This window comes from Dermacentor variabilis, chromosome 10, assembly GCF_050947875.1.
Source record: "Dermacentor variabilis isolate Ectoservices chromosome 10, ASM5094787v1, whole genome shotgun sequence".
Classification (NCBI taxonomy): domain Eukaryota; kingdom Metazoa; phylum Arthropoda; class Arachnida; order Ixodida; family Ixodidae; genus Dermacentor; species Dermacentor variabilis.
The window spans coordinates 31,457,365-31,483,412 of NC_134577.1; the positions used below are offsets into that span (position 1 = coordinate 31,457,365).

The 26,048-nt window shown below is 48.3% G+C and overlaps 2 protein-coding genes across 2 annotated transcripts in view; both read left to right on the forward strand.

Moving 5' to 3' along the window:
• The window catches only part of LOC142559987 (uncharacterized), a 156,652-nt gene extending 134,108 nt beyond the window's left edge, over nt 1-22,544 (forward strand). The window contains exons 4-7 of the mRNA XM_075671711.1: nt 1,224-1,499; nt 3,727-3,999; nt 19,159-19,425; nt 22,510-22,544. Coding sequence (XP_075527826.1) covers nt 1,224-1,499; nt 3,727-3,999; nt 19,159-19,425; nt 22,510-22,544 — 851 coding nt within the window. The remainder of the gene's footprint in view (nt 1-1,223; nt 1,500-3,726; nt 4,000-19,158; nt 19,426-22,509) is intronic.
• LOC142560256 (uncharacterized) overlaps nt 19,166-26,048 on the forward strand; it is a 70,567-nt gene continuing 63,684 nt past the window's right edge. Inside the window, exons 1-2 of the mRNA XM_075672212.1 lie at nt 19,166-19,425; nt 24,657-24,832. Coding sequence (XP_075528327.1) covers nt 24,683-24,832 — 150 coding nt within the window. The 5' untranslated portion in view covers nt 19,166-19,425; nt 24,657-24,682. The remainder of the gene's footprint in view (nt 19,426-24,656; nt 24,833-26,048) is intronic.

Sequence of the window (26,048 nt, forward strand, 5' to 3'; positions counted from 1 at the left end):
CAGGGCTCACCATTGTTGAATAGACTCTATATTTTTTTAAGGCTTGTTACAGAGACGGCGCTGCGTTAAAGTTGCAATATTTTACATATATAGTACATCCTCTACGTGTCCTCTGTATTGGATGGATAGATGGATGGATGGATGGATGGATGGATGGGTGGGTGGGTGGGTGGGTGGGTACAACTTTCTTGTACGTCCGGCAAGGTTTAGCGCGACCCGGGCTCAGGTTTCCCACGGGGGAACGTCAAGGCCCTGCCTCAACGCCGCCTCACGGGCTTGCTAGACTGCCCACGTCTGGATTCCGAGGTCTGAGCTGCGCAGAGCGGCGGCCCACCTCGACGACAGGGTCTCCGGAGTAACTGCCATCCCTCCAATAACTGCATTGCACTCCCACAGCATGTGTTTGAGTGTTGCTGGTCCTTCCTGGCACAATTTGCACGTGTTGTCCTGATGCTTATCTGGGAAGATACGTTTCAGACGGAATGGATTAGGGAAGGTGTTCGTCTGGAGTTGTCTCCAGGCGACGGCCTGCCTCCTGTTCAATTTGGGACTCGGCGGTGGGTATATCCTTCTGGCGTTCAAACATGCACTGGTTATGTCGTTGTATCTGGTGAGCCTGTCCCGTTCTGCCCGAGAAGCGTTCGCTATCGTGCGAGAGGCGTTGCCCTGTTCGACGCGGCGGGTCATGTCTCGCGCCGTCCGGTGCGCCTTCTCTTTTAGGTTCGAGAGCGCGCCGCCTTCGTTCTATTCGTTCTATTTTTTTTAGGATGTTATGGTTTGACCTAATGTACAGAATGTATTATTGTAAATCATTTCATGCGACAAATTTAGCGCTGCGCCCCCCCCCCCCCCTCGGCCCCTCTCTCGCCCCCGCTCATGTAGCCTTTAGAGGTATTTGTGAATAGATAACTACAACTAATGCACAAACAAGTACAGATGGCGCCACATTACGTGTAAATCTACGTAAAACTAACGTGCCTGCAAGCCTACACAGCAACTCTACTTAAAACGTGCATCCACCTTCCGTTTCAGTTTCGTAAGCACTCGCTCCTGAGCTAAACCACTGGGCTAACAACTATAGGGAAAAAGTTCAGTTTCCCTATGAGACCGTTTTCCTTTTTTCTTTTTCATACAGTAAGATGTGTGTCCCAATGTTCGCTTCGCGAGCCACATATTTCCCTCTGCACTGTACCTCACACCGTACCCTCTTGTCTCGTTCGCAGCGCCGGGCGGCAGCTGCCCCAACGGCCGACTGACGTTCGAGCTGGTCACCGGCTACGTGTACAGCGCGCCGTCGGACACGATCGAGCTGAAGCCCGGCACGCTGCAGCTGACCGACTGCCTGGAGCACTGTCGCCGCAACGCGTCGTGCCAGTCGGTGAACTTCGAGACCGGCCTGTGCGTCCTCTTCACCTCGAGCGCCACCGAGCGGCCGGCGTCGCTGGCGGTCTCGCAGTTTCCCGTGTTCACACTCTACGCGCAAAAGATATGCCTCTTCGGTGAGAACTGACGCGGCGGGAATATCGAAAGCATTTCCTGTTGCTCTTACACTGCTGCTGTACTTCTGTTACTGCAGGTTCCATATCAAACAGTAGTAGTCTTAGTAGTGTAGTCGTAGTGTCAGCAGTAGCAGTGTCAGTGTGTAGTAGTAGTAGTAGTAGTAGTAGTAGTAGTAGTAGTAGTAGTAGTAGTAATAGTAGTAGTAATAGTAGTAGTAGTAGTAGTAGTAGTATATTCTTTCAGCAGTAGTTGTTACCACACCGCCCAAGGTCTAGTAACGTACGTAATAGAATTAACAACAGCAATTTTAAAATTACGATGATGGGCACCTGAAAGGGTCAACGGCGCACACATACTGGGAAAGAGTGGGGAACAACAGGACACGTGTGAGGACTGGATAAAAATAGCCATGCACGCTATGCTCATAGCATGTAGTAATGGTAGTGGTAGCCTCGTAAGTAGTACGTACGTAACATGGAGTTCAGCTGCTCCTAATAGCAGTGTGAGTAGAGGTGTTGTAGCAGCCCTCTCTGTTTTTTGTCGTTGTCCCAGTCGTTATCTTTAATAGCGACTATCCATCTCGCTCTCACTTGCCTCCATTGATTTAACGTTCCAGCGCACTGAAAGCTTCTCACTGCGCTTGTTTTCGTCCCTTGACAGAATTGTGCATGTTTCGCTTTCCCGCACCTGTAAGATATCTGTAAGTACACCGCGATTGGCGAAACAGCGATAAAGCTTCAGTAATAACACCCCGGCCTGAACAGTCGTACCAGAAATTCCATAATCGCCCAAAAAAAGGAAGCAACTGCGGTTTCCCAAATGACATTTATCTTGGCCGGCAAATCACCCAGCGTTCTCAAGTAATAAGTCTGAAGTTACGGTTCCAGTCTCGGCAGCCAGTAGAGCACGAGAAGCCGAAATGCGCCCTGTACGGCCAGAGAATGCTGCCCATAAAATGAGTTCACGTCGACGTTAACGAATCTAAAGTGACGTCACGTCTTTCGTGGAAAGCGGTCCTTTAGCTGTCACCACCACCTTTGGGACTGCGAGAAATAAGCTACCGTCAGCTCACTCTATGGCTACTGAGCACTCCTGAGTAATAATAAGTTTAGCGCAGCAGCTTCTGTCTCGGCGGCCCAGCAAGCGTAGACCGGCGCACGTTTATTAAAATCACTCGCTGCAAGTTAGCCGCCATAGGCACTACCTATCTTCTTTCACAGAATGCGAGCCCGTGACCACCCGCTGTGTCTGAATACCCCAAATTTTCATCCCGCGCTCCCGTAGCGTGTATAGAAAAGTTATCCAACCGTGGCACGCTAACCTCGCAAGAGCAGGACTCTTTCACCATCGGCGCTAGATGCTCCGTCCTATGGGATCTTTTCACATGCGGAGGCTTTCGTCATCGTTTCGCCTGAAGGCACACGGAAGAAAAGAGGCCGTTCATCGCCTCCCTTATTACAGAGGTGAATTGCTTTTGTAGAGTACTTCGGCAGGCTTTTATATCAAAGGAGCCAGACTAGCCCCTCCCTCCCACTCTTTATTTCCAGCCGGTGAAAGAGCTCCGGTTGTTAAAGGAAGTGAGGTGTTGGTGGTCCTTGAATGGAGGCGGGTACGAAATTTGTATGAGTCTGTTGGACTGGAAAGGCGGGTTAGTGGATCGTCTCGAAACTGTTACGGGACAGTTTTCCGTGGTGCTCTGCGCATGGCGTAACTCAGGGAGGAATATAGTGACACCGGATACGTGCCCTCCCCCCTACTCCCTGCTAGTTCTGTATCAGTATCCGATCCCCCCCCCCCCCCCACCTGTATGAAATAGCGCAGAAGGATACCCTAAATCCATAATGGTGTAAGTTAATGCCTCAAAATGTGCTGAATCGTATCTTAAGATGCAGAACCATATTATCGACTCACATTGGTGTAGGTGTACACTCCCACAGGTATAGAATCATAGGTTTAACAAGTGTAAAATTGTGCGAAATACCAATGATGCGCCTAATAGCGTAGAACTACACCCGCTTCATTAGTATCCTACTCTTAAAGGTGTGGAATAATACCAACTGTCCCTGTTATACCCAGTGGAGCATAGGTATGTTAACAACCTCCAAAGGTGAAGGATCGTGCCTTGCGATGCAAGATTAAACCCTCGATGTATATTGGAGTACAGGTTCTCCCCGTTAAGCGCGTTGTGGCCGTGCCTCATCGCTGCACGCTTTTGTTTTTCCGCAGGGAAACGTCGCTGCAGTCGGGACTGGGCCTTCGAGCGCGTCACGGGCTACGCGCTGCGAGACTTGGCGAGGAAGCGCCTGCACGCGGTGGCCCGCGAGGAGTGCATGGACATGTGCCTGGACGAGACCGAGTTCCAGTGCCGCTCGGCCAACTTCGACCCGTCGACTGGCCAGTGCGCCATCAGCGACATGGACCGGCATTCGGTGGTCGGGGACCGCTACTTCGTGCCCTCGGGCGAGACCAACGAGTACCTGGAGAGCAACTGCGTCGACGGTGAGTCGCCGTCTCCGCTGTTTTCTGGTTTACGCGCGAAGTGCGAGTGAAAGTGCGGTATAGACTCATGCTCTCTCTCTCTCCATTCCCCTCCCCACGTGTAGGGTAGCAAATTGGACTCAGTCTGGCTAACTTCCCTGCCTTTCCTTCCTCTCTCTCTCTCTCTCTCTCTCTCTCTCTCTCTCTCTCTCTCTCTCTCTCTCTCTCTCTCTACACGCGAAGTGGGGGCTGCCTTGATGCGCGCCCACACTCCGAATAACTATTCACGCCCTTCGGGGCTTATGTTGCCCCCAAACTGTAATCGACATTGCGTGAACTTACTTCATTGAACAATCTGCGTTCACTACATTCTTGTCAAAAACGCTATCTCAGGCTTATATGCGCGTGTAGTTCGTGACCTGGAGTTACCGGGTGCGCATATTTAAAGAGACGAAAAGGGCGCAAGATAGACGGAGAGAGAAGAAAGGGGAGAGGCAAGGAGGTTAACCAGAGGAGAAGATCCGGTTTGCTACCTTACGCTGGGGCGAGAGGGAGGTAGGGTTGACAGGAAAGTAGAGGTAGAGAAAAAAAGAGAGCACAGATACATAATCACAGTCGGTCACTGTCACCGCATAGAATGACCGCACGGCGCAGTATTACTTGTAGAACTTTAAACGTCAGTTCAGGCTGCAGCCGCTCGTCCAAGTCTGTTGTCTTTAAAAAGTGCAACAGAGCCCTCGTCGCCCTCCGCTGCGATGACTTCTGATGTCGGCATTCTGAAATGGTTTCCTCTGTGAAAGGTCTTTGGTCCAAGCGCGCTATCGCGAGTGCGAGCGATCCTCTCTGACGTCACACGAAGCGTCGTCGGACCATCCTATTCGGAAAGCAGAAAGCTTCGTAAAGGCCACTCCTAGCCATATTCTTCAAAGCAGGATAGCTTCAGCTGTAATGCGAAGGCGGAGAGAAGAGTCTAGGTGGTGGAGCCGGTTGCCTTGAAAACTTCGTGTGCTCCACCTGGAGAAAGTGATAACCTGGGTGAGCATTCGAAGTTTTCTAGCGGCATCTGTCCTTGATAGTGGCATCGGCTCCTCTTCGTCGCCTGGAAGAGCCGATCGAGCAGTGTTATCGGCGTGTTCGTTACCTATGACTCCGCAATGACTTGGAAGCCACTGATATGTCACGTGGCGTCCTTTCCCAGTCAAGGTGTGTATTAGTTCTCCAATCTCGAATACCAGTTATTCGTGGGATACGCGCTGCAGGGACGATAGTAAAGACTGCAGTGCTGCCTTCTAGTCCGTGAATATTGACCATCTTCGAAGTTGTCCTTGGCTGACGAGACGAAGTGCAGCGCGAAGAGCTGCAAGTTCCGTAGCCGTCGATGTCGTTGGGTGGCACGTCTTGAAACTGGTGGTGGTAGGTAACGATTATTCTGGCGGGACAAGCGTACGCCTCAAAGGGTGCAATTTTTTGTTTTTGTTTATATTGTTGGCAGTGGGAATCCTAAGTTCTCAAAGAACGCAAATATTATTTTAATAGTGTACTGGCGAGCTGGAAGTCGTTAGTTGTACGGATAAGAAACGGCTCAGAATGTGAGATACGTACGGACTGTTTCCTGTCGGGTCGTTCCTTCACATGGAATCGCGTCTCTTCCATCCTAAGGAGCATGGGAGCAAAGTATCCCGACGAGGCTAAGTAAGCGACTGGATCGTTGGGTAATGCAGTCGAGGGCAGCATGCGATTAGATGGAATGATAAGATAAAGACATTGTCAGACAGAGGGTGAAGTCTGTTGACGTGCACCTGTAGCTGGAGCTCTCTGGGAAGGGTCTTGGACCTGTACCGGACGTAAACACTGTGATGATGGCACTGCTATCCAAAGTTGCTTACCAAAGTTGGCGAGAAAAGGGAAGCAGAAATACGCGCTGTCCGCTGCTGGCGGTAGTGCAAGACACGACCGGCATTGTCGACGCCTCGTTTGTGATTCAACTGTAATCACATATCAGCAACAAGACAAAACGTGTAATCTCCCTGGGATAAATGAGATCTGAGACACACACCTAGAGTTCATGTTTATTTCCGGAGCTGGCGCCTGGCCGGTGGATACATGGGGAGCGGCGAAACTTTCACTTTCCCGAGATCGTACGGATCCTGCAAATCCGTTTGCATAGACAGTCATTCCGAAGGCAGAGGAAACGGCGGTGGGCAACAAACAGTTCAAAAGCCCCCGGGCTTCCGACTCGGGTGCCACGATCTATGCACGTTCAATTGACTCCAACTAGTTCTTGCTATGAGAACCTGCTGCGTCTTTGTATCCCAATGCTGCGAAGGCGATGTACGCGCAAGATTATTTGCATTCCCACAGCGCAAGGGAGGGGGCCAAGGAACCCGTCGCATCGCACGTACTGTTTGTCATCGCGTGTTTGTCATTTCCTTCAGCTCCGTTGTTTCTTTGTTTGTTTGTTGACTCCGATCACGCTTATTCGTACAGATTTCGATGACGTGCCACACTCTTCATTTTTAGAGACCGGCTACATTGTATCCGTATTTACAGGTATCGTTATACGATCTGCGAGACGCCGCGGCCCTTTTTTTGTTTTCTTCTTTTCGCTTACTAGAAGGCGTACCCCGCGTTCGACGTGCCTGTTAATTAAGTTAGGTATCCCCCCCCCCCCCTATGCGAATGACAAAGCAGGTGGTTAATTTCTTTACCCCTCCCCCCGGATGTTGGTCCCTGCCGCGGCATGCTCGCAGCTATAGGCACGCGAAATCGAACATCTCCGTTCAGTGACTCCGATCTGCGGTTCGTTCCACTCCGACCGGAAGGAGACAAAAAAAAAGTGTCCCCCGCGTTCGGCGACATTTCGAAGTTGAGGCAGCCAACCGTCGGAAACGAAGGAAAGAGATTGCAGGCGGGATTCTGGCGATCTGGAAAACCAATCTCGCGCGGTATTTGTCTACTCGCTTATTTTTGTGCTATGTATTTATTGAGTTCCTGTCCTTACATTCGCTTGCTTTTAATCTCCATTTTCTTGACCTTTCGCATTTTTCTCCGTCCTTTCTGCATTCCTCTTTCGCGTTCGTTCTTCATTCGCTCTTCCAATATTTCCTGTTTGCCATTTCTGCGTCATTCTGTTCGTTTCCCCCCTTATTTGAGTATACTTGATTCTTGCCGAATCCATTAGGCTTTTCTTTCCTTCCCGTTTGGTTTATTTCCTTGTTACTACTGTATTCTTGTACTGATTTCTTTATTTCTTCTTTCTTTATTTTATTCCTCCTTCCAGCATTTCTTGCTGCCTTCTTTCTCAGAAGAGAATAATATGAGCATCCTCCTTGAAACTCGAGTTGCACACTGCACCGGTGATGATTACTAATGCCATCAGCTGTGAATCAAAGTGGCTACTTAATCACCGAGCCTGTGGGAACTAATCAATTTTGCTCTGTCTAGTTTGCAATCTAGCATACCTCTGTCTCCATCTTGCGATGTTAATTACGCCTGTGACGACACCAATGATGATACTGATCACTGGTGACATCCCATTTGACTTCAGGCCATGACACACAGTCACTTTACCGGCATGTGCTAATTATGTTTTACTGTGCACCTATTATAATCTATCTAGCATTCCGCATATCTCTGCTATGCCTTGTAACAAGTCTGTGCGCTACTCCAACGACGACGTCGAGGATGACCGTGATTGTTGATGATGGTGGTTCTTTTTGACGGCTTTAATTGCACCACCTTTGGAACGGGGCGGCGACATATGGTCACCCAGCCTGCTTGAACTATAATCAGGTTTTACTACATTTATTTCAGTCTAGTGTTTTGACCATCCCTCATTGACCTTTTCTTTGTTCCCGTGTGCTTAGATTTAGGTGCACGTTAAAGAACCCCAGGTGGTCAAAATTTCCGGAGTCCTCCACTACGGCGTGCCTCATAATCAGAAAGTGGTTTTGGCACGTAAAACCCCAAATATTATTATTTTCTTTGTTCGTCACGACCTCTATCTCTACATTACTGAGTTGCGTACGCCTGTGGCGACCCCAGTTTCACGTATCGCACCATGGATAGATGCATGGATGTTATGAGCGTCCCCTTTGGAACGGGGCCGTGGGTCGCGCCACCAAGCTCTTGCTATTATGCTGGCTAATATCCTACCTAGGTTAAACAATAAAAAAAAAGAAAGAAAAGCACTATGAACTCCCACAACCAAATTTTCTGATCCCCTATTGCGAACTTTGCTTTTATATGTCTGCGTTTTTTTGTCGTTTCCCTACTTTTATTCTACCAATCCCCCAATCGCCTCTTACTAATCCCTATTGCGGACATGTTTACTTTTCCACTGCTCTCGCTGAACCCAAGGGCTTCAAGGAGGCCAGTGGTGCCTAAATCGACCGCTGGGTAGACGTCTTCACATCCTAATAAAACATGCTCCATACTTACCACAGCTTTACCGCAGCAAGCACATGCTTCTTCTTCCTTCTTATATCTCGCTTTATAGGTGCGTGTTCTTATAGGCATCCCGATCTCGCTTCGAAAAGTAATGAGCTTCCCTTTGAGTTATCGTGAATTGTTTCTTTCCTGATTTCGTTTTTTGCTCTTATGTAATGTTCCTCTTAAGTACCAAACTCGTACTTGTTAGCGCCCCCTAGTGGCGCAATGCGGAAACACACCACGTATGCACCTTTTAACGAGTGTGTTTTAACGAGTGTGAGAGCGTGTTTTTAAGCTGGCATGGCGTATGGCACTGCTGTTCGGTGCCCGTACATATGCAGCCGGAAGAGAGCGACGGCCAAATCCGGTTGGCATGTTTTCGAAAACGAACGCCACCGCTGTATCTCTCTCGCTCTGCCTCCATACTCTTCCGCTTTCATTGGCGACTTTCGCCTGAGTCTAACGGCCAGCGACGCAGGACGTGTGTTTGGGGCGGGGGGGGGGGGATTATCCGGCGTGACACACACCGCGAGGTGGCGCTGCAGTAGCAACAGCAGCAGCAGTAAGTAGCGGTTGCCCGCTAGAGGAATACGTAAGATGCGGGAGCAAGTAAAAAGACAAGAGATAGACGTTCGAGGGTCGCACGTAAGCTTCTGCGGCCCGCTGACGGCATTCGGTGCTCGCACGCTAGCGGGTTCCACGACCTGTTGCTCCTTTTCTGGCTGCTTTCTTTCGCGTCTGCTTCGAAGAGCGGGCACTGTCGAACTACCGACAGGATCACGTACGTGCGCAAACTTTCCGGGACTTTCGCTTGAGATACGAAAGCGGAGAGTGGCGACAAATACTGGACGCTCTGTTCTTGCTTTTGGATCGCGATGCTCGAAGGGTCCACGCACTTATCGGGCAAAGCGCGGGTGAAAGTTTTAAAACACGCCCGCGGCCGCGGAGGGGCGCAGCTGTCACGAGCGCGTTCGCTCGCCGCGGCTTGGCTAGGCTTGGCTGCTCGCGTTTTTTTCCGTATCTCCGGAGCAGTTCACTAAACTTTCTCCCGGAGCGGAGTCGAGTCGAGGCAAGGTTGTAAAAAACTGACATCGACGGCTTTTTCTCCGGAGTCTTAGTCACCATTCCTCCTTCTTTTCCTTTCTTTCCTTCTTCTTACGTTGTTTCTCTGATCCGATCTTAGCTTTCTTTCTCTACTTCAGGGCGAGAAGATCATTATTTTTCGTTTATCTTATCATTCGCACTAGATTAAATACCATCACGTTTCACTACCCGAAGACGCTCTCTGGAAGCAACACCTTCAAAACGTGTACGCTGCGCGGTGCCGTTGCTTTTTCTCTCTTGCTTTCTTTTCGGGAGCGGGAAATACCCGGTTCTTATCGATTCTACGACACCTTCCCTGCGTGCCCTCGCGTAGGCAGCTTCCAGCCTCGCCGCGTTTTTCTTCCTTAACGAACTGCGGTAAGGCGCCTTTTCATTTTCTTTTAAATTGAAATCCTGTTTTCTTTGCAGAGCCAATAACATTCACGGTTTTCTGGCCCGAGGATTGCGGAAACAGATAACCTAACTCCCTTTTCTGCGCCCTGTGGTGATTCCTTCCGCCGAAGGAATAAATTAAAGCCGGTTGGGGGGCAGGATAGCGGCAACAGAAAACTTCGCTTGCATTTCTACACTCTCACTGGCCGTATGCCACGCAAAACACGTGCGTACGATAAACGGGAAAACCGGTGGTGCCGTTGCTTCGTGTATAAATTTCATTGGTCACATTTTTTTTTTATGCGCTATCGTTTCCCTCTCGTTGAGGCTTCTCTATCGTTTTTTTTTTTTTTTCTTGCTGGGATGACATTCTGTGTGGTTCATGTTTCGGCGCTTCTTGCATCGCGAACGATGCGGAGTCGAGCGACCCCTAAGCCGTTATGGCGCGACGTGTAGTGAAATGTGCAATGGGAGATAACTTTTGCAGTGACCGCACGTCTCAGGGACGAGCAGTGTTTTGTTTACTTATTTCATGTATACGCTGGACAGGAGTTCCGTGCGGGAAGGGCGAAATAAATTAAAGATAACAATGCACAACATAAGCGAACACACTCACACACGCACGCACGCACTCACGCACACGCACAGACACACACACACACGCACACAAATTAAAAGGCGCGAATACCATTCTCACAAAGTTATCTGAGGAAGCGCAGTATTCAACAATGTTCAAGAATGTTTAAGGCACCTGAAAGTGTGGCACAATCATCGTTTTGTGACGGCAATCATGCCTGCATTTGCGACAGCAGTTGTCACGACTATCAGCGCAATTATCGCAACACTTAGAAACTATAGCAACAATTATCAGCGATTGCCACAGCTATCGTTACGGCAGCAGTGTCGTCGTCGTCGTCGTTATTGTTGTTGATCATATGAATGTTTATAACCTGAAAAAGACATGGTGTATTTAGCTCTTCGTTATAGCCGGCCGTAACAAAAAACATGCCTTCTTTTCCATTTTCTACGTTTAAAATAAGAGAAGCCATATCCGTAGAACATGGATATCCACGGTAAGTCTACAGACGGCCTAGTAAATGACGTCGTTTCTGCTTACAAAGCAACCAATGGGCACTTGAACACGCCCTACAGGAGGTTTCCGGAATAACTTATGCCACCAGTCCGGCGCCGCCTGTGCAACGTCCGCCCAGATTCCGCCCCCGTGTTATTAGAGAGTTTTAGTTTAGGGGACGCAAGAGACTTGCGTACGCAAGAGCTAGGGGCGACAGCACTGCGCATGCGCAGAACCGTCTGCGCATGCGCAGACGGTTCTGCACTAAAACTCTCTATTATTCGGTCGCCGCGGCGGGGCAGTCGAACCCGCGACCGCTTGCTCAGGGGTGGTTTGCGGCTAAAAGAAATTGACTTGCGCAGGTAGAGACGTTAAGAGATGTCTGCCAGAGAGAGAGAGAGAATTTATTCACAGAAAGGGAGAGAGCTCGGCCTGAGCTATAGCTTGCTCTAGCCTGCCACTCAACACTGAAAAAGGCACGGGGAGGAAAAGAACCGGATGATGATGATGATGATGATGATGATGATGATGATGATGATGATGTGAGGAACAGGTGCGCATGCAGAAGTTTGCAACATTGTGGCATCTCTAAAGCCGTGCGTCTAGCCAAGTCGCTTGCAAAAAGACAGCCAAGTTTTGCACAGACTACAGGCTAGGTCAAGGTAGAATGGTCATCGAAACATTTAATAGTGCGGTAGATAATGGTAGTCGTCAGCGAGCAACCTAACTGATATCGTTAGCGGGCAAGTCTTTAATGTAAGGAGTAATGGACCGAGGACACTGCCTCGGGAAAGGTTATTCACTATATATATATATATATATATATATATATATATATATATATATATATATATATATATATATATATATATATATATATATATATATAGATAGTGAAAATATTGCTGACGCAAAGACAGGAAGTTACGAAGCCGAGGTGGTATTAATGAATCTAGACAAAGGGCGGACTACTTCGGAATCAAACGGCAATGAGGTGCAGTATCGAAAGCTTTAGAGAAATCAACGAGGAGGCAGACAATTTGGTCGTTAGCTTTCATGTTAAAGTGAAGATCAGTCATGAATTCAAATAAGTACGTGTCACATGAGTAGCCTTTTCAGATTTCCGATTTATTGCCCCAATGTGGTACATTTTAACAGATGCGGAACGAGTATAGCACGATAGGGTGTCCCAAAGTTAAAGACTGTTGGGGGGACGCCATGCCGATTAGAGAAGAAAAAGTTGTTGGATTCAAGGCGACCGTATAGATATGAGAAACTAAGACATGCTCACGAAAATTGCACCTTATGCATGCTTGTGAAGTATGTCGATAATTACCAGGCGAGTGCCTGTCACCAGATTTAGCGATATTCCCAAGTTCCTAGGTAGTCCGCCAGATAATAATGATTGGCTAAAAATGAGACGGAATGCGGCTGGAAATAACTGGTATCCATTAGCATATTTCAGTTGAGCATTTTTCAGTTATCAATACCGAACGAAGTAGAAACTTTAAGATTGGTAATCAGGTTAGAGACAACTTTAGAAGTGGCCATGATTGGGGCCATGAAGGCGAAGTTTTGCTCTGCAACAAACTGTGCATCGGAACAATCTTCCTGTTTTCCAAGTGCGCTTTCAAAACAACTGGACCATCTTGATCAGAAAGCGGAATTTGTTTTACATCGTGTATTGCAATGTGTTTAGTAGAATTAATAGGGCAAATTGCTTCCCAGAATTTTAAAGGATTATTGCTGATAAGTAAGGGCAAGTCCTTAGAATAATATTTCTTTCTGGCTGCGCCTAACGCCTTGCAACAGGCTTACAGGCATTCCTCGTACTTATGCCAATAAGAAGCAGTATTCATACGTCTCGCGCTATAGCATACAGGCGTTGCTTTTTATTTCGTGGGGATCGACGTTGTTCAGTAAACCAAGAGTTCAGTTTTATCACTCGATATAGAGATAAGGGGGCACATACTTGTCAACTAACTCTAATATTGTATGTTTAAATAAACATATAAAAGCAGCGGTTGATGGCTGCAGAAATTCACGGTGACATCTATATTGACAGAAATTCACATCTATACGAGTCTGTAGCCATCGGTTGCCCACGTGTCCTTGGAAGACGTTTACGAACGTCCATAACGGTCAAAACTGCGTCCGTAACCGGTCCACACGGCGTGGTGGGTCCAGCCGAGGCCGGCGCGTCCGCGAAGGATTTCTACGGCGAGGCGTGGACCGAGTGCGCATGCGCGAACTCGCTCTCTTCGGCGGGAGGTGTGATGTGACGCGAATAGGCCGATAATGCCCCGATCCGCCCGGTGCCCTCCCAGACCATTACGAGACGTCGCGAGGCGACTGCGCGCATCGAATGGGCGTCGGCGCACGACCTGCGAGGGCACGGACCGCACAATCAAGCAAGCGCGAGAGCAGCTATACAGCGACAAGTTGTAAGCGCGACGTCGAACGAACACGAGAGAGACCGAAGGATGGACAACGCGTAGCCGCATTTACTCGATTCTAACGGGCACTTTAATTCCTGACAGTTTGAGTAAGAAACGGACGTGCGTCTGGAGATGACGATAGCTGTTTTTAGAGCGCAGCTCTTTGGCGTCCGTTCCTGGGTTTCGCGTCGTCGTCGGCGTTGTCGTCGGCCTCGTAACCAGCTCCGCCCCCCTTTCATCCCCCCAGCGCTAGCAGCGACCGACTGATACCGCTGGATGCCGCTGACGCCGCTAGAGAGTCAAGATAACGTGACTGCATAGAACACCGTCGGCGCCATGCAGAAAGAGGAGGAAAGGGTCCCCCCCCTGTTCTTGTGTGGCGGATAGGGTGCTCTTCAGTTGCCGACGCGCCGGTTATTTCACGTAGGCCCCGGCACGTCGACGAATACGTGACCACCTTCCCACGGCTAGACCTGGTTCTTAGCGCTGCGGAAGCGAGGGTATCATATTGTTTGTGTCGGCATCGGCGGCGTTGTCCCTGAAACCAACTCCGCAGCTGGGGTTGACTCACTATCGGCGTCAGCGGCATCAGTCAGTCGCTGCTATCTCTTCCCTCCTCCCTTTATCGTGTTGTCCCCTTGCTGCGCGCGCTTCTGCCCCCATCGTTTGCCGCTCGGTGTACACGCCGCCCCCCTCCCCCCTCTTCCTGCGAGTCTCCGGTTGTCAAAGCGCCGGCTCGAACTTAATTCCTTTCTTCGCTCCTCCTCCAATGCAACCCCTGTGCGGTGGCAATCAGAGAGCCAGATCGGTGGCGGCGGATCTGTATATGTGCACCGCCCGAGCCGAAATTGCCGCTGCCGTTCGCCCTGTGCGGTGGCAATCAGAGAGCCAGATCGGTGGCGGCTTGACATAAAGACAAACAGCAATTTCCTAACACTTATGCGGGAGAACATCCCGTTCCTCTCGCTCGTAACGCGTCCCACGGCTGTGACAACCTCGCGAGGCACTTGTATAGATCTCGTCTTTGAGAATCAAGCATTGGTGTACCAAGTCGAACATATATCAGTCTATTTCTCCGACCACAAAGCTTCCTTCATGACTGTCAAGAACTGTTAGTGGAGTCTTTGTTAAAGGAATACGTGTGAAAAATAAAAAAAAAATTCTGTGATAGCGCATACATGTGTTGCTCGATTTCTTTGCCTCAATCTATCGAAAAGGTGAAACAGCTCATTTGCTGCGCTCAAATTTCGCATTAGGAAGTAACGTAATCGTCGGTATTTTTTTGTTTGTTTGTTTGTTTTCGTTGGATGTGCTTGAGCTCGGCCCGTATTGATGCCAACTGCAAGAGCCAAGGGCGTGTATGAGGAGCCCGTGTTCTTGATACATACAGTGTTGTTGTCATGCTACCCAGGACATGTGTAATTGGAGATCGCAGGGAGAGGCCTTCGTCCTGCAGTGGACATAAAAGATGATGATGATAATAATAATAATGATGATGATGATGTCATGTACGTGCAGTTGCATGAACTGATCCAGATAATATAGCAGAAGGTCGTAGCCATTGAGCTACCGCGGCCGGTCTTCCCCCCTCCCTCTCTCTCTCTCTCTCTCTCTCTCTCTCTCTCTCTCTCTCTCTCTCTCTCTTTGCCCGTATAATGAAATTCGGCAAGCGATCAGGAAATGAAATCGAGGGCACTGCTTTATTTTTTTTTTTCTGGTCATGAAAAAAAAAATCAGGTGTGCGTTACAACCGAGCGCATGCGGTAAGCGGCATCATTTCGGGACGTCCTGATTGCAGGCCGTGTCACTCAAGCTGTCGTCGTGGCTTGCTGCAGCGCGCGCTGCCCCGTAACGGACCGGGCGATCCAGAAAGGGACCGGCGGGGAGCGGGCGGTCGAACCGCGCGCGCGAGATTTAGTGGGCGGGCACGGTCACGCGCCGCAATAAAGGGTTAACCCGCATATGACACGCGCAACAAGGCGGGCCGACCTGGAGGCTGCGCGTTAAACGCTCGACGTTTGAGGAACGGCGCGGAAGCTTGTAATTCGAACATCGCCGAAGGTACTGCTGCGTTGCTTGCTATAAGCGCGGCAGGAAAAACAAAGAAAAAGAAAAAAGAAAAGTGCGAGACGTGGCTGCTGGGTCACGCGGCCTTGCACGAGTTCTACAAGAGACGGTGATCGTATTTTTTTGTTAATCTTTCTAGCTACCTTGCCGGTTTTTTTTTTTCATCATTCGGTTGCTCAGATAAACCTGGGCGTTGTAGTATCGGGGTGCATTCGTGTGAGGCCGGCGCGGGCATCACGTTCCGCTTCGAGAGGCACCGCTCATCTCGGTCGACCCGCTTCGGCCTGTCCGAAGACGCACTGAACCCGATCTTGCAGTTTGCCAAAATGCAGGTCTAAGCCTGTACAGTCTTTGCGTACGCGAGAAGCCGCAAATACAGGGAGGGCAGCGGGTGGTCAATGCCGCGTGCCCTTTCCAACGAGACCTCTGCCGGAGGCGCCATATCTTCGCAATAAGTGCATTTATTCGGTATATATATTGCCACAGTCGGTAATGTGACCGCACTTTCGGCCACACTCGACTCGCCGACAGAGTACACTCGGGATGTGATAGCCACAGCGACCCAAGCAAGTTAGATTGCCAGCTGCATTCGTCTTTCTGCTTCGCAGACACGCCAGAAGTGCCGTTACGACCAGCGCCATCACGACGTGCACTACGAACCAGGTGCTCTTGTGCTAGTTTGGTATCCAACTCGGCGTGTTGGTCTTTCTGAGAAATTCCTCTCGCGGTACTATGGCCTTTACTGCATCCTTCGCCAGGTGGCCCCTGTCACATATGAAGTGTCTCCGCTGGATGCCACGGTGCATTCACCTCTCTCTGACATCATCCACGTCAGCCGTCTGAAACCTTACCTTTCTCAGACCGATGAGCCGCACCAATAAGGTGCTTTTTCCGACGGGGGTGATGTCACAGTCGGTAATGTGGGAAGAAGAGGACGATGATGGTGGCCTTGGAGATGACGAAGAAGAGTTAAATTTTGTCGCTGCTCTACGCTTGTTGGCTCAGCCATTAAAAGCCTTCTGTAAATAGACGCACGCTTCTTCCTTCCCGTAACAATATATATATATATATATATATATATATCAAACCGGTGAGGTTTGCCTGGGAGCACTTCTAGCATACAGATTTCATTCCCTAATGTAAGTGTATTGTATTCGTATTCAGTGCATTGTCCGTGCGCTTCTGGGTAGCATGTAGGTGCTATTCCTTAAAAATTAAGTGAACTCTTACTCTTGTTTACCACCCTACTTTTCATATCTACTTGTTTTCTCTCTCTCTCTTTCAAGGTTGTGTTACGTCACAAACAGTCCGTGGACCTAAGCCCTCGCACTTCTCTAGAGGATGCATCGTGCACCATAAAAATTTTGAAGTTCGGAAATTTAAAATTTATTATGCTATCCTCCAACGCGTTTTGTGTTGCACGCTTTTATTACTTGTTGCAATGCTATTACTTGAACAGCTCGTTACATGCAAAGCTTGTTACAAGTAAAAAGCTGGCTCGAGCGTCACGCATAATGATTTCTTTTCTTTGGAGCCTCCTTCCATTTCTTGAATCTAAAATAGAACTTTTATTTCTCTTATTCTGCTTTATCGACGTGATAGAAAAAGATGGCGCACGAATGCGACGTCGTCTACTCCTTACGTGATGATCGAATAATTCATTGAACGTATAGTCTGCAAGGAACTCTTACACGTAACTCCGATAATCGTGTACACGTAATATGCATTAAGTATTTGTATGTGCATAACGTACACATAAGACAAACTTGTACATAATAACCTGCACATATACATGCATATGTAGATACAACGCACTAGTCCACGTAGCATTACAAACAAGACAACATTACAAAGAAGCTCTAAATAAATAGTGTGAACAAGACAGCGCTACCCTTTCATATGCAGAGTGCAGATGGACGACATAAATAAAACACTGATGTGAAGAGGGCTTTTTTAGAAAGGTCGTATGGCGCATGTATGCGCGAGCGCTAATAGTGCCAAATCGACCAATATCCTCAAGAAACTTTCGCAAAGCTACTTTACATCTCTTCTGCCTGGCCTTTTTTGTGCACGGTCTTAGTAATTTCGTTAAAATGAATCGTCTCCAATCACCAATAGTGGAGGATTTCAGTCGTGGCCTGGGCTTCTCGAGGCAAAGGGCACACTAAAAGGAGAGGATATTATCGCGAAAACATTCTATCGACTTTGTTGACTGTGAGCGTGCTTCACCGGATGGTAGCTGTTACCGATTTGTCGCTCGGCGCAAGACTTACCGTACTGCATCCGGAAATTCTGGAACGTTGTCGCTAATTCAGTAGCGAAAATGTCGTGTGTAATCAGATTGCGAGCGTGACGTAAATGCTGTCGTATACATTCTCGAATCTAAGCGAGCACGTGCAATTTTCCTGGAATGTATACTGTGATACACGCATAAATAGCGGATGGACTTGACATACGTAACGGAAGATTTGACGAGCGATGACCACACTGGCCGCCAGTTTTATTTTATTTTATTTTATTTTATTTACAAGAATGCTGAAGGACTGAAAATGGCCCTCGCAAGATCGAGAGGCAGCGAGTAGGAGAAATGTCAGTCAATAACAATAAATATAGACAATCAAAATGGAATATAGTTATACAAAGCTAAGCATGCTAACAAAGTTACATTCAAAACCGTCAACGAACACCGATTTCTTTTTCGGTAGAACTCTCTACAATAAGACTTAAAAACTGCGGCTCGATACAAAAGCATTTTAGTTGTAAAAAGTTAATATCCAATTTGCCAGTCTGGGCTGCGTAGTGTTGTCAGAGGTAACCTGCTTCATTCTGAAATGGTGCCAAGGAAGAATGAACATTTAAAAAATAGTTTTGGTGGGGAAGATAGTTAATGGTTGTGATTTGATCGTTGCTTCTTTTTCCGGGCACAAGTTTGCCCCATAAATAGTTAAGAGACTGAGAAAGTTTGACGACAACCGGAGAGGTTGGCCTAGCGCGTAAAGACTTAAATCGTTAACGCAGAGATTGGCACTATCTGGTTCCTTACCGTCCCTGCAACGTGACAATATATTATCTCCGTCCTCATGGGCACAGTAACAGAACTAAACGTAAAGGTCTTTGTCGGAAAATGCTCGTTGTAGTAAAGCCTTCGGTTGTCTGTGGTTCACAACTTTCAGATTCAGGAATGAGACACGCATACGATGTAGAGTCAATATGTGTCGCAAACGCCAGCGTATTGCAAAGAAGCGTTGAAGCGATTTCATTGCTTTGCGATGCAGCACCATTTGGTGGCCATAGGCCTAACATTTTTTCAAGTGAAAAAAAAAAAATAATTTACGATGCGAATCAAGTCAACGAAGCTCTTGTTCGAGGCGCTGCTGCCGTCTGTGTATAACATGTATGAAGCAGTCGGTGCTATACATTATCAATCAATCAATCAATCAATCAATCAATCAATCAATCAATCAATCAATCAATCAATCAATCAATCAATCAATCAATCAATCAATCAATCAATCAATCAATCATCTCGTCGTGACAGTGACAAGAACTTTATTTGAGTGTCCTGAGGAACTTGATTCCCGTCGTGTTTTATACTTTCTTTCGTGCTTCTTCTGCTCAACGTTACCTCGTGCGTGCAATAATATTTACATTGGCCCGGCTTTCTCTTTCTCTTTCTTCTTCGCCGACATTGTGCAGAGTCTGTGCGGTTGTGCGAGTTCCGGACGGTGAGCGGCAAGATCCTGAAGACGGTGGACGCCGTGTTCCAGAACGTGACCACCCTGGAGGAGTGCCGGCGGCTGTGCCTCAGCGTGCCCTACCGGTGCCACTCGTTCGACCTGGGCGACCCGGAGAACAGCGTGTGCCGCATCAGTCACCACGCGAGGGCGTCGCTGTCGCACATCGAGAACCCCTACCTCGAGATACCCGGCGCCGCCACCAACGAGCTCGCCGCCTGCTACAACGGTCAGTGGAACGATCGACACGGTGACCCCTCGGCACGGGGATGTAGAAGCGTAACCCCAGAGGAGTGGTGGTACGGCAATCTGTGCTTGTCGTTTTTATAGAACTATATATAGGGGGACCTCGATCACGCGATGTAGGCATCCGTCTGACGAAACATGTGGGCCGATACCGAAGGCAGTGCTACCCGCCGTGGTTGCTCAGTGGCTATGGTGTTGGGCTGCTGAGCACGTAGGTCGTGGGATCGAATCCCGGCCGCGGCGGCCGCATTTCGATGGGGGCGAAATGCGAAAACACCCGTGTACTTATATTTAGGCGTACGTTTAAGAAACCCAGGTGGTCGAAGTTTCCGGAGTCCTCCACTACGGCGTGCCTCATCAGAAGGTGGTTTTGGCACGTTAAACCCCATAATTTAATTAATTAAGGTGGTGCACTCTAACATGGCGTCTCAAAGGGCTAGCTGTCACGATGAGGTACTTTGGCACGAGAGAAGCGTGCGTGCGATCGTGGCCTGCAACGAAGAAAAAAAGAAAGCGAGATAGTGGCCTGACGTTTAGAGCGTTGAGGCTCCTGCACTGGAAGACAGAGGTTCGATACCGCCATAGGTCATGCATTTCTTTATAGCCCTACAGGCGCGCTTCACCCACTTTGGAAGTTTCTGACAGGAATGGGGAGGTGTGTCGAGCTTTCGCGATCCCGTCACAGTGTGCACGAAATCTCAAAAGAGGTACGAAGTGTGTAGGATACCCATGCTATCGCGTATACTTAAATGTTAGCGCGGCTAAGACCTGGCCTAGTCTTTTGCGCTACATGAAGGTCAAAGCCTCCTGAATAAAATAAAAGGTACTGGAAAGCTTAACAGCTCCCTAAATAAGTGGTTTCAATATTTATGTGAGCCAGTTTCGATTTCTGTAACCAGGAACTGGACCCGTCATGACGTCATGAAACGTTTGCTCGCTCCGGTCTAGCGATCGCTGCGGCTGCCCATTTACAGAAATAGCGGATGATGTTCAATTGCGTCTCAACGTACATTCTGTTGAATGCAACGAAAAGTCAACAGCAGCACAAAAGGTATCTTTGTTATATTTGTGAGGGACAATAAACACAAGCTCGTGTTTCCACTCTTTATGCACTCACACGAAAGCTTCGCTGTACACAGATTCCTACTCGTTGGATCTGCTGCATTTTTTTTTTGTTTATTGACAACGTTATCCTTCTAGCCTTATTGCTAAACGATGTCGGGAGATTTCGCCCACCGTCATGACGTCACGATAATGTCGATAACTCGAAGTCTGGCATTTTGAGGCGAACATCTATATCCATTCAATAACCTTATAAGTACTTCGGAACCTTCAGACTTGTTAGACTTCGTTTCACCTCCTATAAACCTGTAGTAAAGTTTATAAAACTTTAAGAATTTGTGTCAGTGCTGCTTTAAAAGCCCTGCGAAGGGTGTTCTTGCACACCGATGTAAAGTTCTATAGATTTGAGTTCGACTCCGTTACCGTTCACTAATGTAGCTTTTTTCGCTTTGTTGGCAGTTCGTGCGACCTGTAAACGTAACGCGTATGCCTTCTTATAGACCTTGCCTTGAGATATAGACCCTCTAAGGCCGTTTTATGCGCGTGTATTTTTGACTGCGTAAAGAAATGCACATTGTCTGTAGACTAACATCGCTAGTCAGTTTGCTTCCTTTGCTCTGTAGTGACCAAATTAAAGTGCTTAGAAATACGTTGCTTGAGAAAAGTTTGTAAGCGACAGTCGACGAGAACGTTCTAGTGTTCTCATGTACAGTCGGTGCGCATTCTTTTACATAATGGTGCCAAAATAGGCTGCGCGCAGGTACAGAAATTTAGTTTCTTTCTGTTGCCGCCTGTCTCCTTCTTTTCTTTTTTAACACCATATGAATGACCTAGCGGGGGCCATACTGAAGCTGTAATAATAGATGAAACCAGTGGCTACACATATAAGCTCCCTGACACATAGCCCGACCTCAGCTCTTTGCGCGGTGTGGCGTCAACCACGGTCCCACGCAGTGCGACCGGCGCAATTTTTGACACAGGCTGCACCCTCCTAAGGGTCTAAGCGATGTACTCCGAGCCGCATAACGAATGTGCGTAAACCAGTACGCAGGGAATCAGAAAGACAAGAAAGGAAAAAAAAAAGAAAAAAGAGATGCGTCCATGGTACGCCCGATTCGTCAGCTCCGTGGTCGAGTCCTGTTTGCCTGCATTTCTTTTGCGTTAATGTGCAGAATGGGAGCTAATAAATCATGGTTGCACCCCGTGCCACGCAGATTGGGCCACTCTGTTTTGTGGGACGTTTAGTCGGCGCCGCCGAGCATTCCGTCCGTGGACTTGGCGCTACGACGCCCGAAATTCATGCAGCGTTGCCGAGGGCTTAGAATCTGGCGCTGCCTGCACGCATGTTATCGACTGTTTTGCATCATTATACCAGGTTCTCCCTATTCTCTACACATGCAGGGTGTTTAAGAAAATGCGTTGAACATTTCTAAGATAAGGAAGATGCGATAATAGTGCGACTTCGTTCGTGTTGATTTCGCCACATAAGCGTATGTTTTAAGATGACTCGAAACATTAACTAGACGAGAACGTTTTGAAAATTTGGCTAATTACCATTTCAACCCGAAGAATCAAACGCCTTAATGCAAGACAAGTAAGTACCCATTTCAAAGAAATTTCGACCGCATTTTTTGAAACACATTGTATATGGACATTGAGAGTGGTTGAATAAAAACGTAAGGCCAAAGTACGTACGTCGTGTATAGTCAGTCTACGAGCTTACGCTGTTATGGACTCGTGATCCACCGGTGGTCTGTAATCAGTTAGTGAGCTACACATAAGCTGTCTATAGAAATCTGTAGACTATGGGCTAGTCCGGGGAACACAAAAGACAATAGAAATCGTCTGTGCCTGGTCTATACCCAACAGTGTATAGAATTTATCAAAAGTATATTGTGGCCTTTACCGTCCCAGAGCACCTCGCAGGTGACGGACGCCGTGGTGAAATAGGAGCAGGAGCTCAGAATTACGTTTGACCACCTCGGATTCTTTAACCTCCATCTAGAGCACCGTGAAGGAGCCCCAGCCGAACACACGTGACCGTACCTTGGCAGGTCTATAGACATTACTTTCCAGAAGGCGCAAACCTATAATGAAGGCAAAACCGTGCACTAAGAGTTATTGCAGAAAAGGTGGGCTAGTTGAAAACTTGACAGTATTGAATATTTCTAGCGCTTTTAAGAAAGGATTCAAGTGAGCAGGAAGACAAGGAATGCAGCCACCGGCGGCGTTCCGGCGTTTAGTCGATCTTTCATTCTGGAACGCCGAACTATCGGCACAAGGAGAAATGCTGGACTACTGGATACAGATGGAACGCTGGATCTAGAATTCCAGCGTTCAGTACAATGATCAAGTCCAGCGTTCAGTACGCCCCGTTCCCTTCCTCTTCCTTCTTAAGGGCACTGCAAATATTCAAAAATAGCGTTTTCTTTGAAGTCCATAGTCGCCATGGCAGGTATGCAGAGCTTACTGGTTAAAATGTGCATATCTGTATGAATGCTAATCAGAAGTATAAATTCATTTTTGCAAGGGGACATTCCTTGCGGCATCTACAGTGCTGCATAACATTCTTAAGGGCACTGTAAATATTCAAAAATAGCAGTTTTTTGAAGTCCATAGTCGCCATGGCAAGTATGCAGACGTTACTGCTTAAAACGTGCATATCTGTATGAATGCAAATCAGAAGTATGAATTCATTTATGCGAGGGGACATTCCTTGCGGCATCTAGAGTGCTGCATGGATTTAGTCAGGTCAGGCATGGCTACCTTCGACTCGCACCTTCGAAACGTGGCGAGAACAAAAAGAAATATGTTCTCGAACCATTAATTCACAACCTCACCCCATGCGATAAGACAGAGAGACCTCCCCGCTTGGAGGGTCGGCGCGTTGTCTTGATAAACGAGGACTCGAAGACCTAGTACCCGGTCTTCTCGTGCACTCGGTTAGTGGTGGAGTTCACACTCTGACTCGCCTGGAAATTGAAGACCTCGTGGCGGAGCCGGAAAGACTGCCGAAGGAAAAGTCTGCGTCACTCTTGCCACAGCGTGAGGACGGCACAGAGTCCACGGTATACGGGAGCCGATGACCGTCATCTGTTTCGCTTTCCGGGTGAACGAGACGTGGAATTGAAGGGTTTCTCTAACCCGAGTCGGCACGTCCTTTCATGTTACGTGTGCGTATTTGGGGTCAAAGCACTTCAGGCCGAAGTCTAATCGCCCTGGGGGGACATAACGAATTCGTTTTCTAATATTGTTTCTGGTACTTTCTGTGTAAAATAGAAACGCTGCGACGTTCTATGAACAACTTCCAGCGAGGAGCAGTGGCCTCTCGTAGCGAGAACAAAAAATGACGAAAAATTAAGTCCAGGAAACAAGACGGAGCTGAACGATACATGCGGTGGCTAGGAAATGATTTATTGAAGAAGCGAAATGGAATTCACAAAATAAGTTCCTACCTGCTAGTTCAACTTTCGACGTTACCAAACTAAGTTTTCGTCCACTTGAGCCTGCATTGCAGCAGATACGCGCATGGGGAGAGAGGAAAAGGAAGGGTGAGGATGTCAATACGGTGTGCGCATCCGGTTCTTTACCCTACACAGGGCAAGTGGTTGGCGTAAAATATATCTCGTTAATGACGGCAAGTACTGCGTTACCTGATGACAGAGGCCTGGACTCGTTGATTAAAATGCCGTTCCAGAAAAAAGCAGAACAGCAGAAAAAAACGCGCATTTCCAGGACAAGTGGCACTAGGAGAATCGCAACCAGAAATGAAAAAGGAATATTTAAAAAATAAATTCAACTTGACATATTTCCTCTTCTGGCTGACCAACTATGAGCTGTCCAGCAGGCCCACGATGCGGCCGAGAGGCTTGGTCTTCCGTTTCCCACGTGGGAGCGGCCCGCTTCTTGGTGACTCATCATCTGCAGGACTTCAGCAAAGTTTCACCATACCATGCCATATTTCACGTACATGTAGGTTGTACGTACTGTAAGTGCGAGAGAGCATGCTTACTGCATGCCTTGCGTGCTGTTGATGCCATACTAAAGCATCCAGATTCTGCGAACTTCGATATGCCGATATGCGTTGTGCCAACCCGGCCTCACCTCTTTCGTGTCGTTTTTTTTTTCCTTTTCACTTTTTTCGGCGTGCAGTGACCATTCAGTGCAAGGCGCGCGAGATGGTCGCCATGGTGAAGACGAGCAAGATCTTCAACGGCAAGGTCTACGCCAAGGCGCGGCCCAACTCGTGCGTCACGGACGTGGTCAACAGCCTCGACTTCCAGATACGCATGGCCTACCACGAGCTCGACTGCGATGTCAAGCAGGAGGTCAGTCAGGTCATGAACTTTCCGTATTCTCTCTCTTTATTTTTCGAATGGCGATAACGCCTCAAGTGCGTGACAGTAGAGTATCTCGGCATTGCGTTACCGTTACCGACACCGCCTGCCACCGAGATCGGACGCGCTGAGTTTGTCGCGCATGCGCACTCGATGACTGGGTGTGTCGGTAAAGTTGTAACGGTGCGAGCTTGCCGAAATACTCTAATGATATCCAATGTTTAGTTCGGGCGTGCTTGTTTCGATAACTTTGGCTAAAGCGAGATGATCGAAACAGGGTCAGCGGTCATCAGCATTGTCGGCTGCAGGACTTACGCCTCCAACAATTCACTGCCACCATATCAGCCCAGTATCATCCTTGTACATGCCCCCGAAACTTTATCGTATCTGTTAAGTTGTGAGCGCTTCCCTGGTTTATGTTTTATTTTTTTATACTGACCGGTTGCGCAACATTCAATGAACTGAATGCGATCAGTTCAGGCAGCCTATGGCTGGAGCTACGTGCTTGCGGTTGCTTAATGTGCTGATAAACGGTTGCCTTTAAAATCGTATTTAGGCTTAATTGCTTTTTGTCTAAACTGCCAGTGGCAAAACAAGTATACATCGTCACCGCTGAATGGGAACGGCGCCTAGAGAGCAGCGTTCAAGCGTTTGCCTCGCTGTGAACTTCCAATCGGCCATTCAAAGGACTTCGAGATTCACGACGCGTAGAAGTAACCTTGTTGAGAAGAAGAAGAAAGGAAACACACCTTATATGAGAAATTGGGAAAGGGTCCTATGCAAGAGCGTCCGGATCTCACGCGTAGCACCATCTATACGCCGCGCGGTCGGATGGTGAAACCAGGAAGAAAGGAAAACATGGCACCGTTCTGGGACGTGCGCGCGTGCTTCCAGACGGCGTTAATTAATCACGACTCTCGTCGTTCAAGGTGCTAATAACTTATATCCATCACGCCGGATAGGACCATTCATTCCGACAGTCTATAGACGACCTCGCTACATGCCAGGTGCGCGCGCGCGCGAGTATTTCTCTTCCGATTGCGAAACTGCGAGCCTGTCTGTGCGGATCTTCGACCCGCGCGCTTCGTAGCTCTCATTTTCTTTTCATTACCGATCTACACGCGAACCACTTAGGTCGCTCAAAGTACGGCCGCTCGTGACAACGCTAATTACCATCCCTTTGTGCCGCGGTGCGTTCCCGCACGTT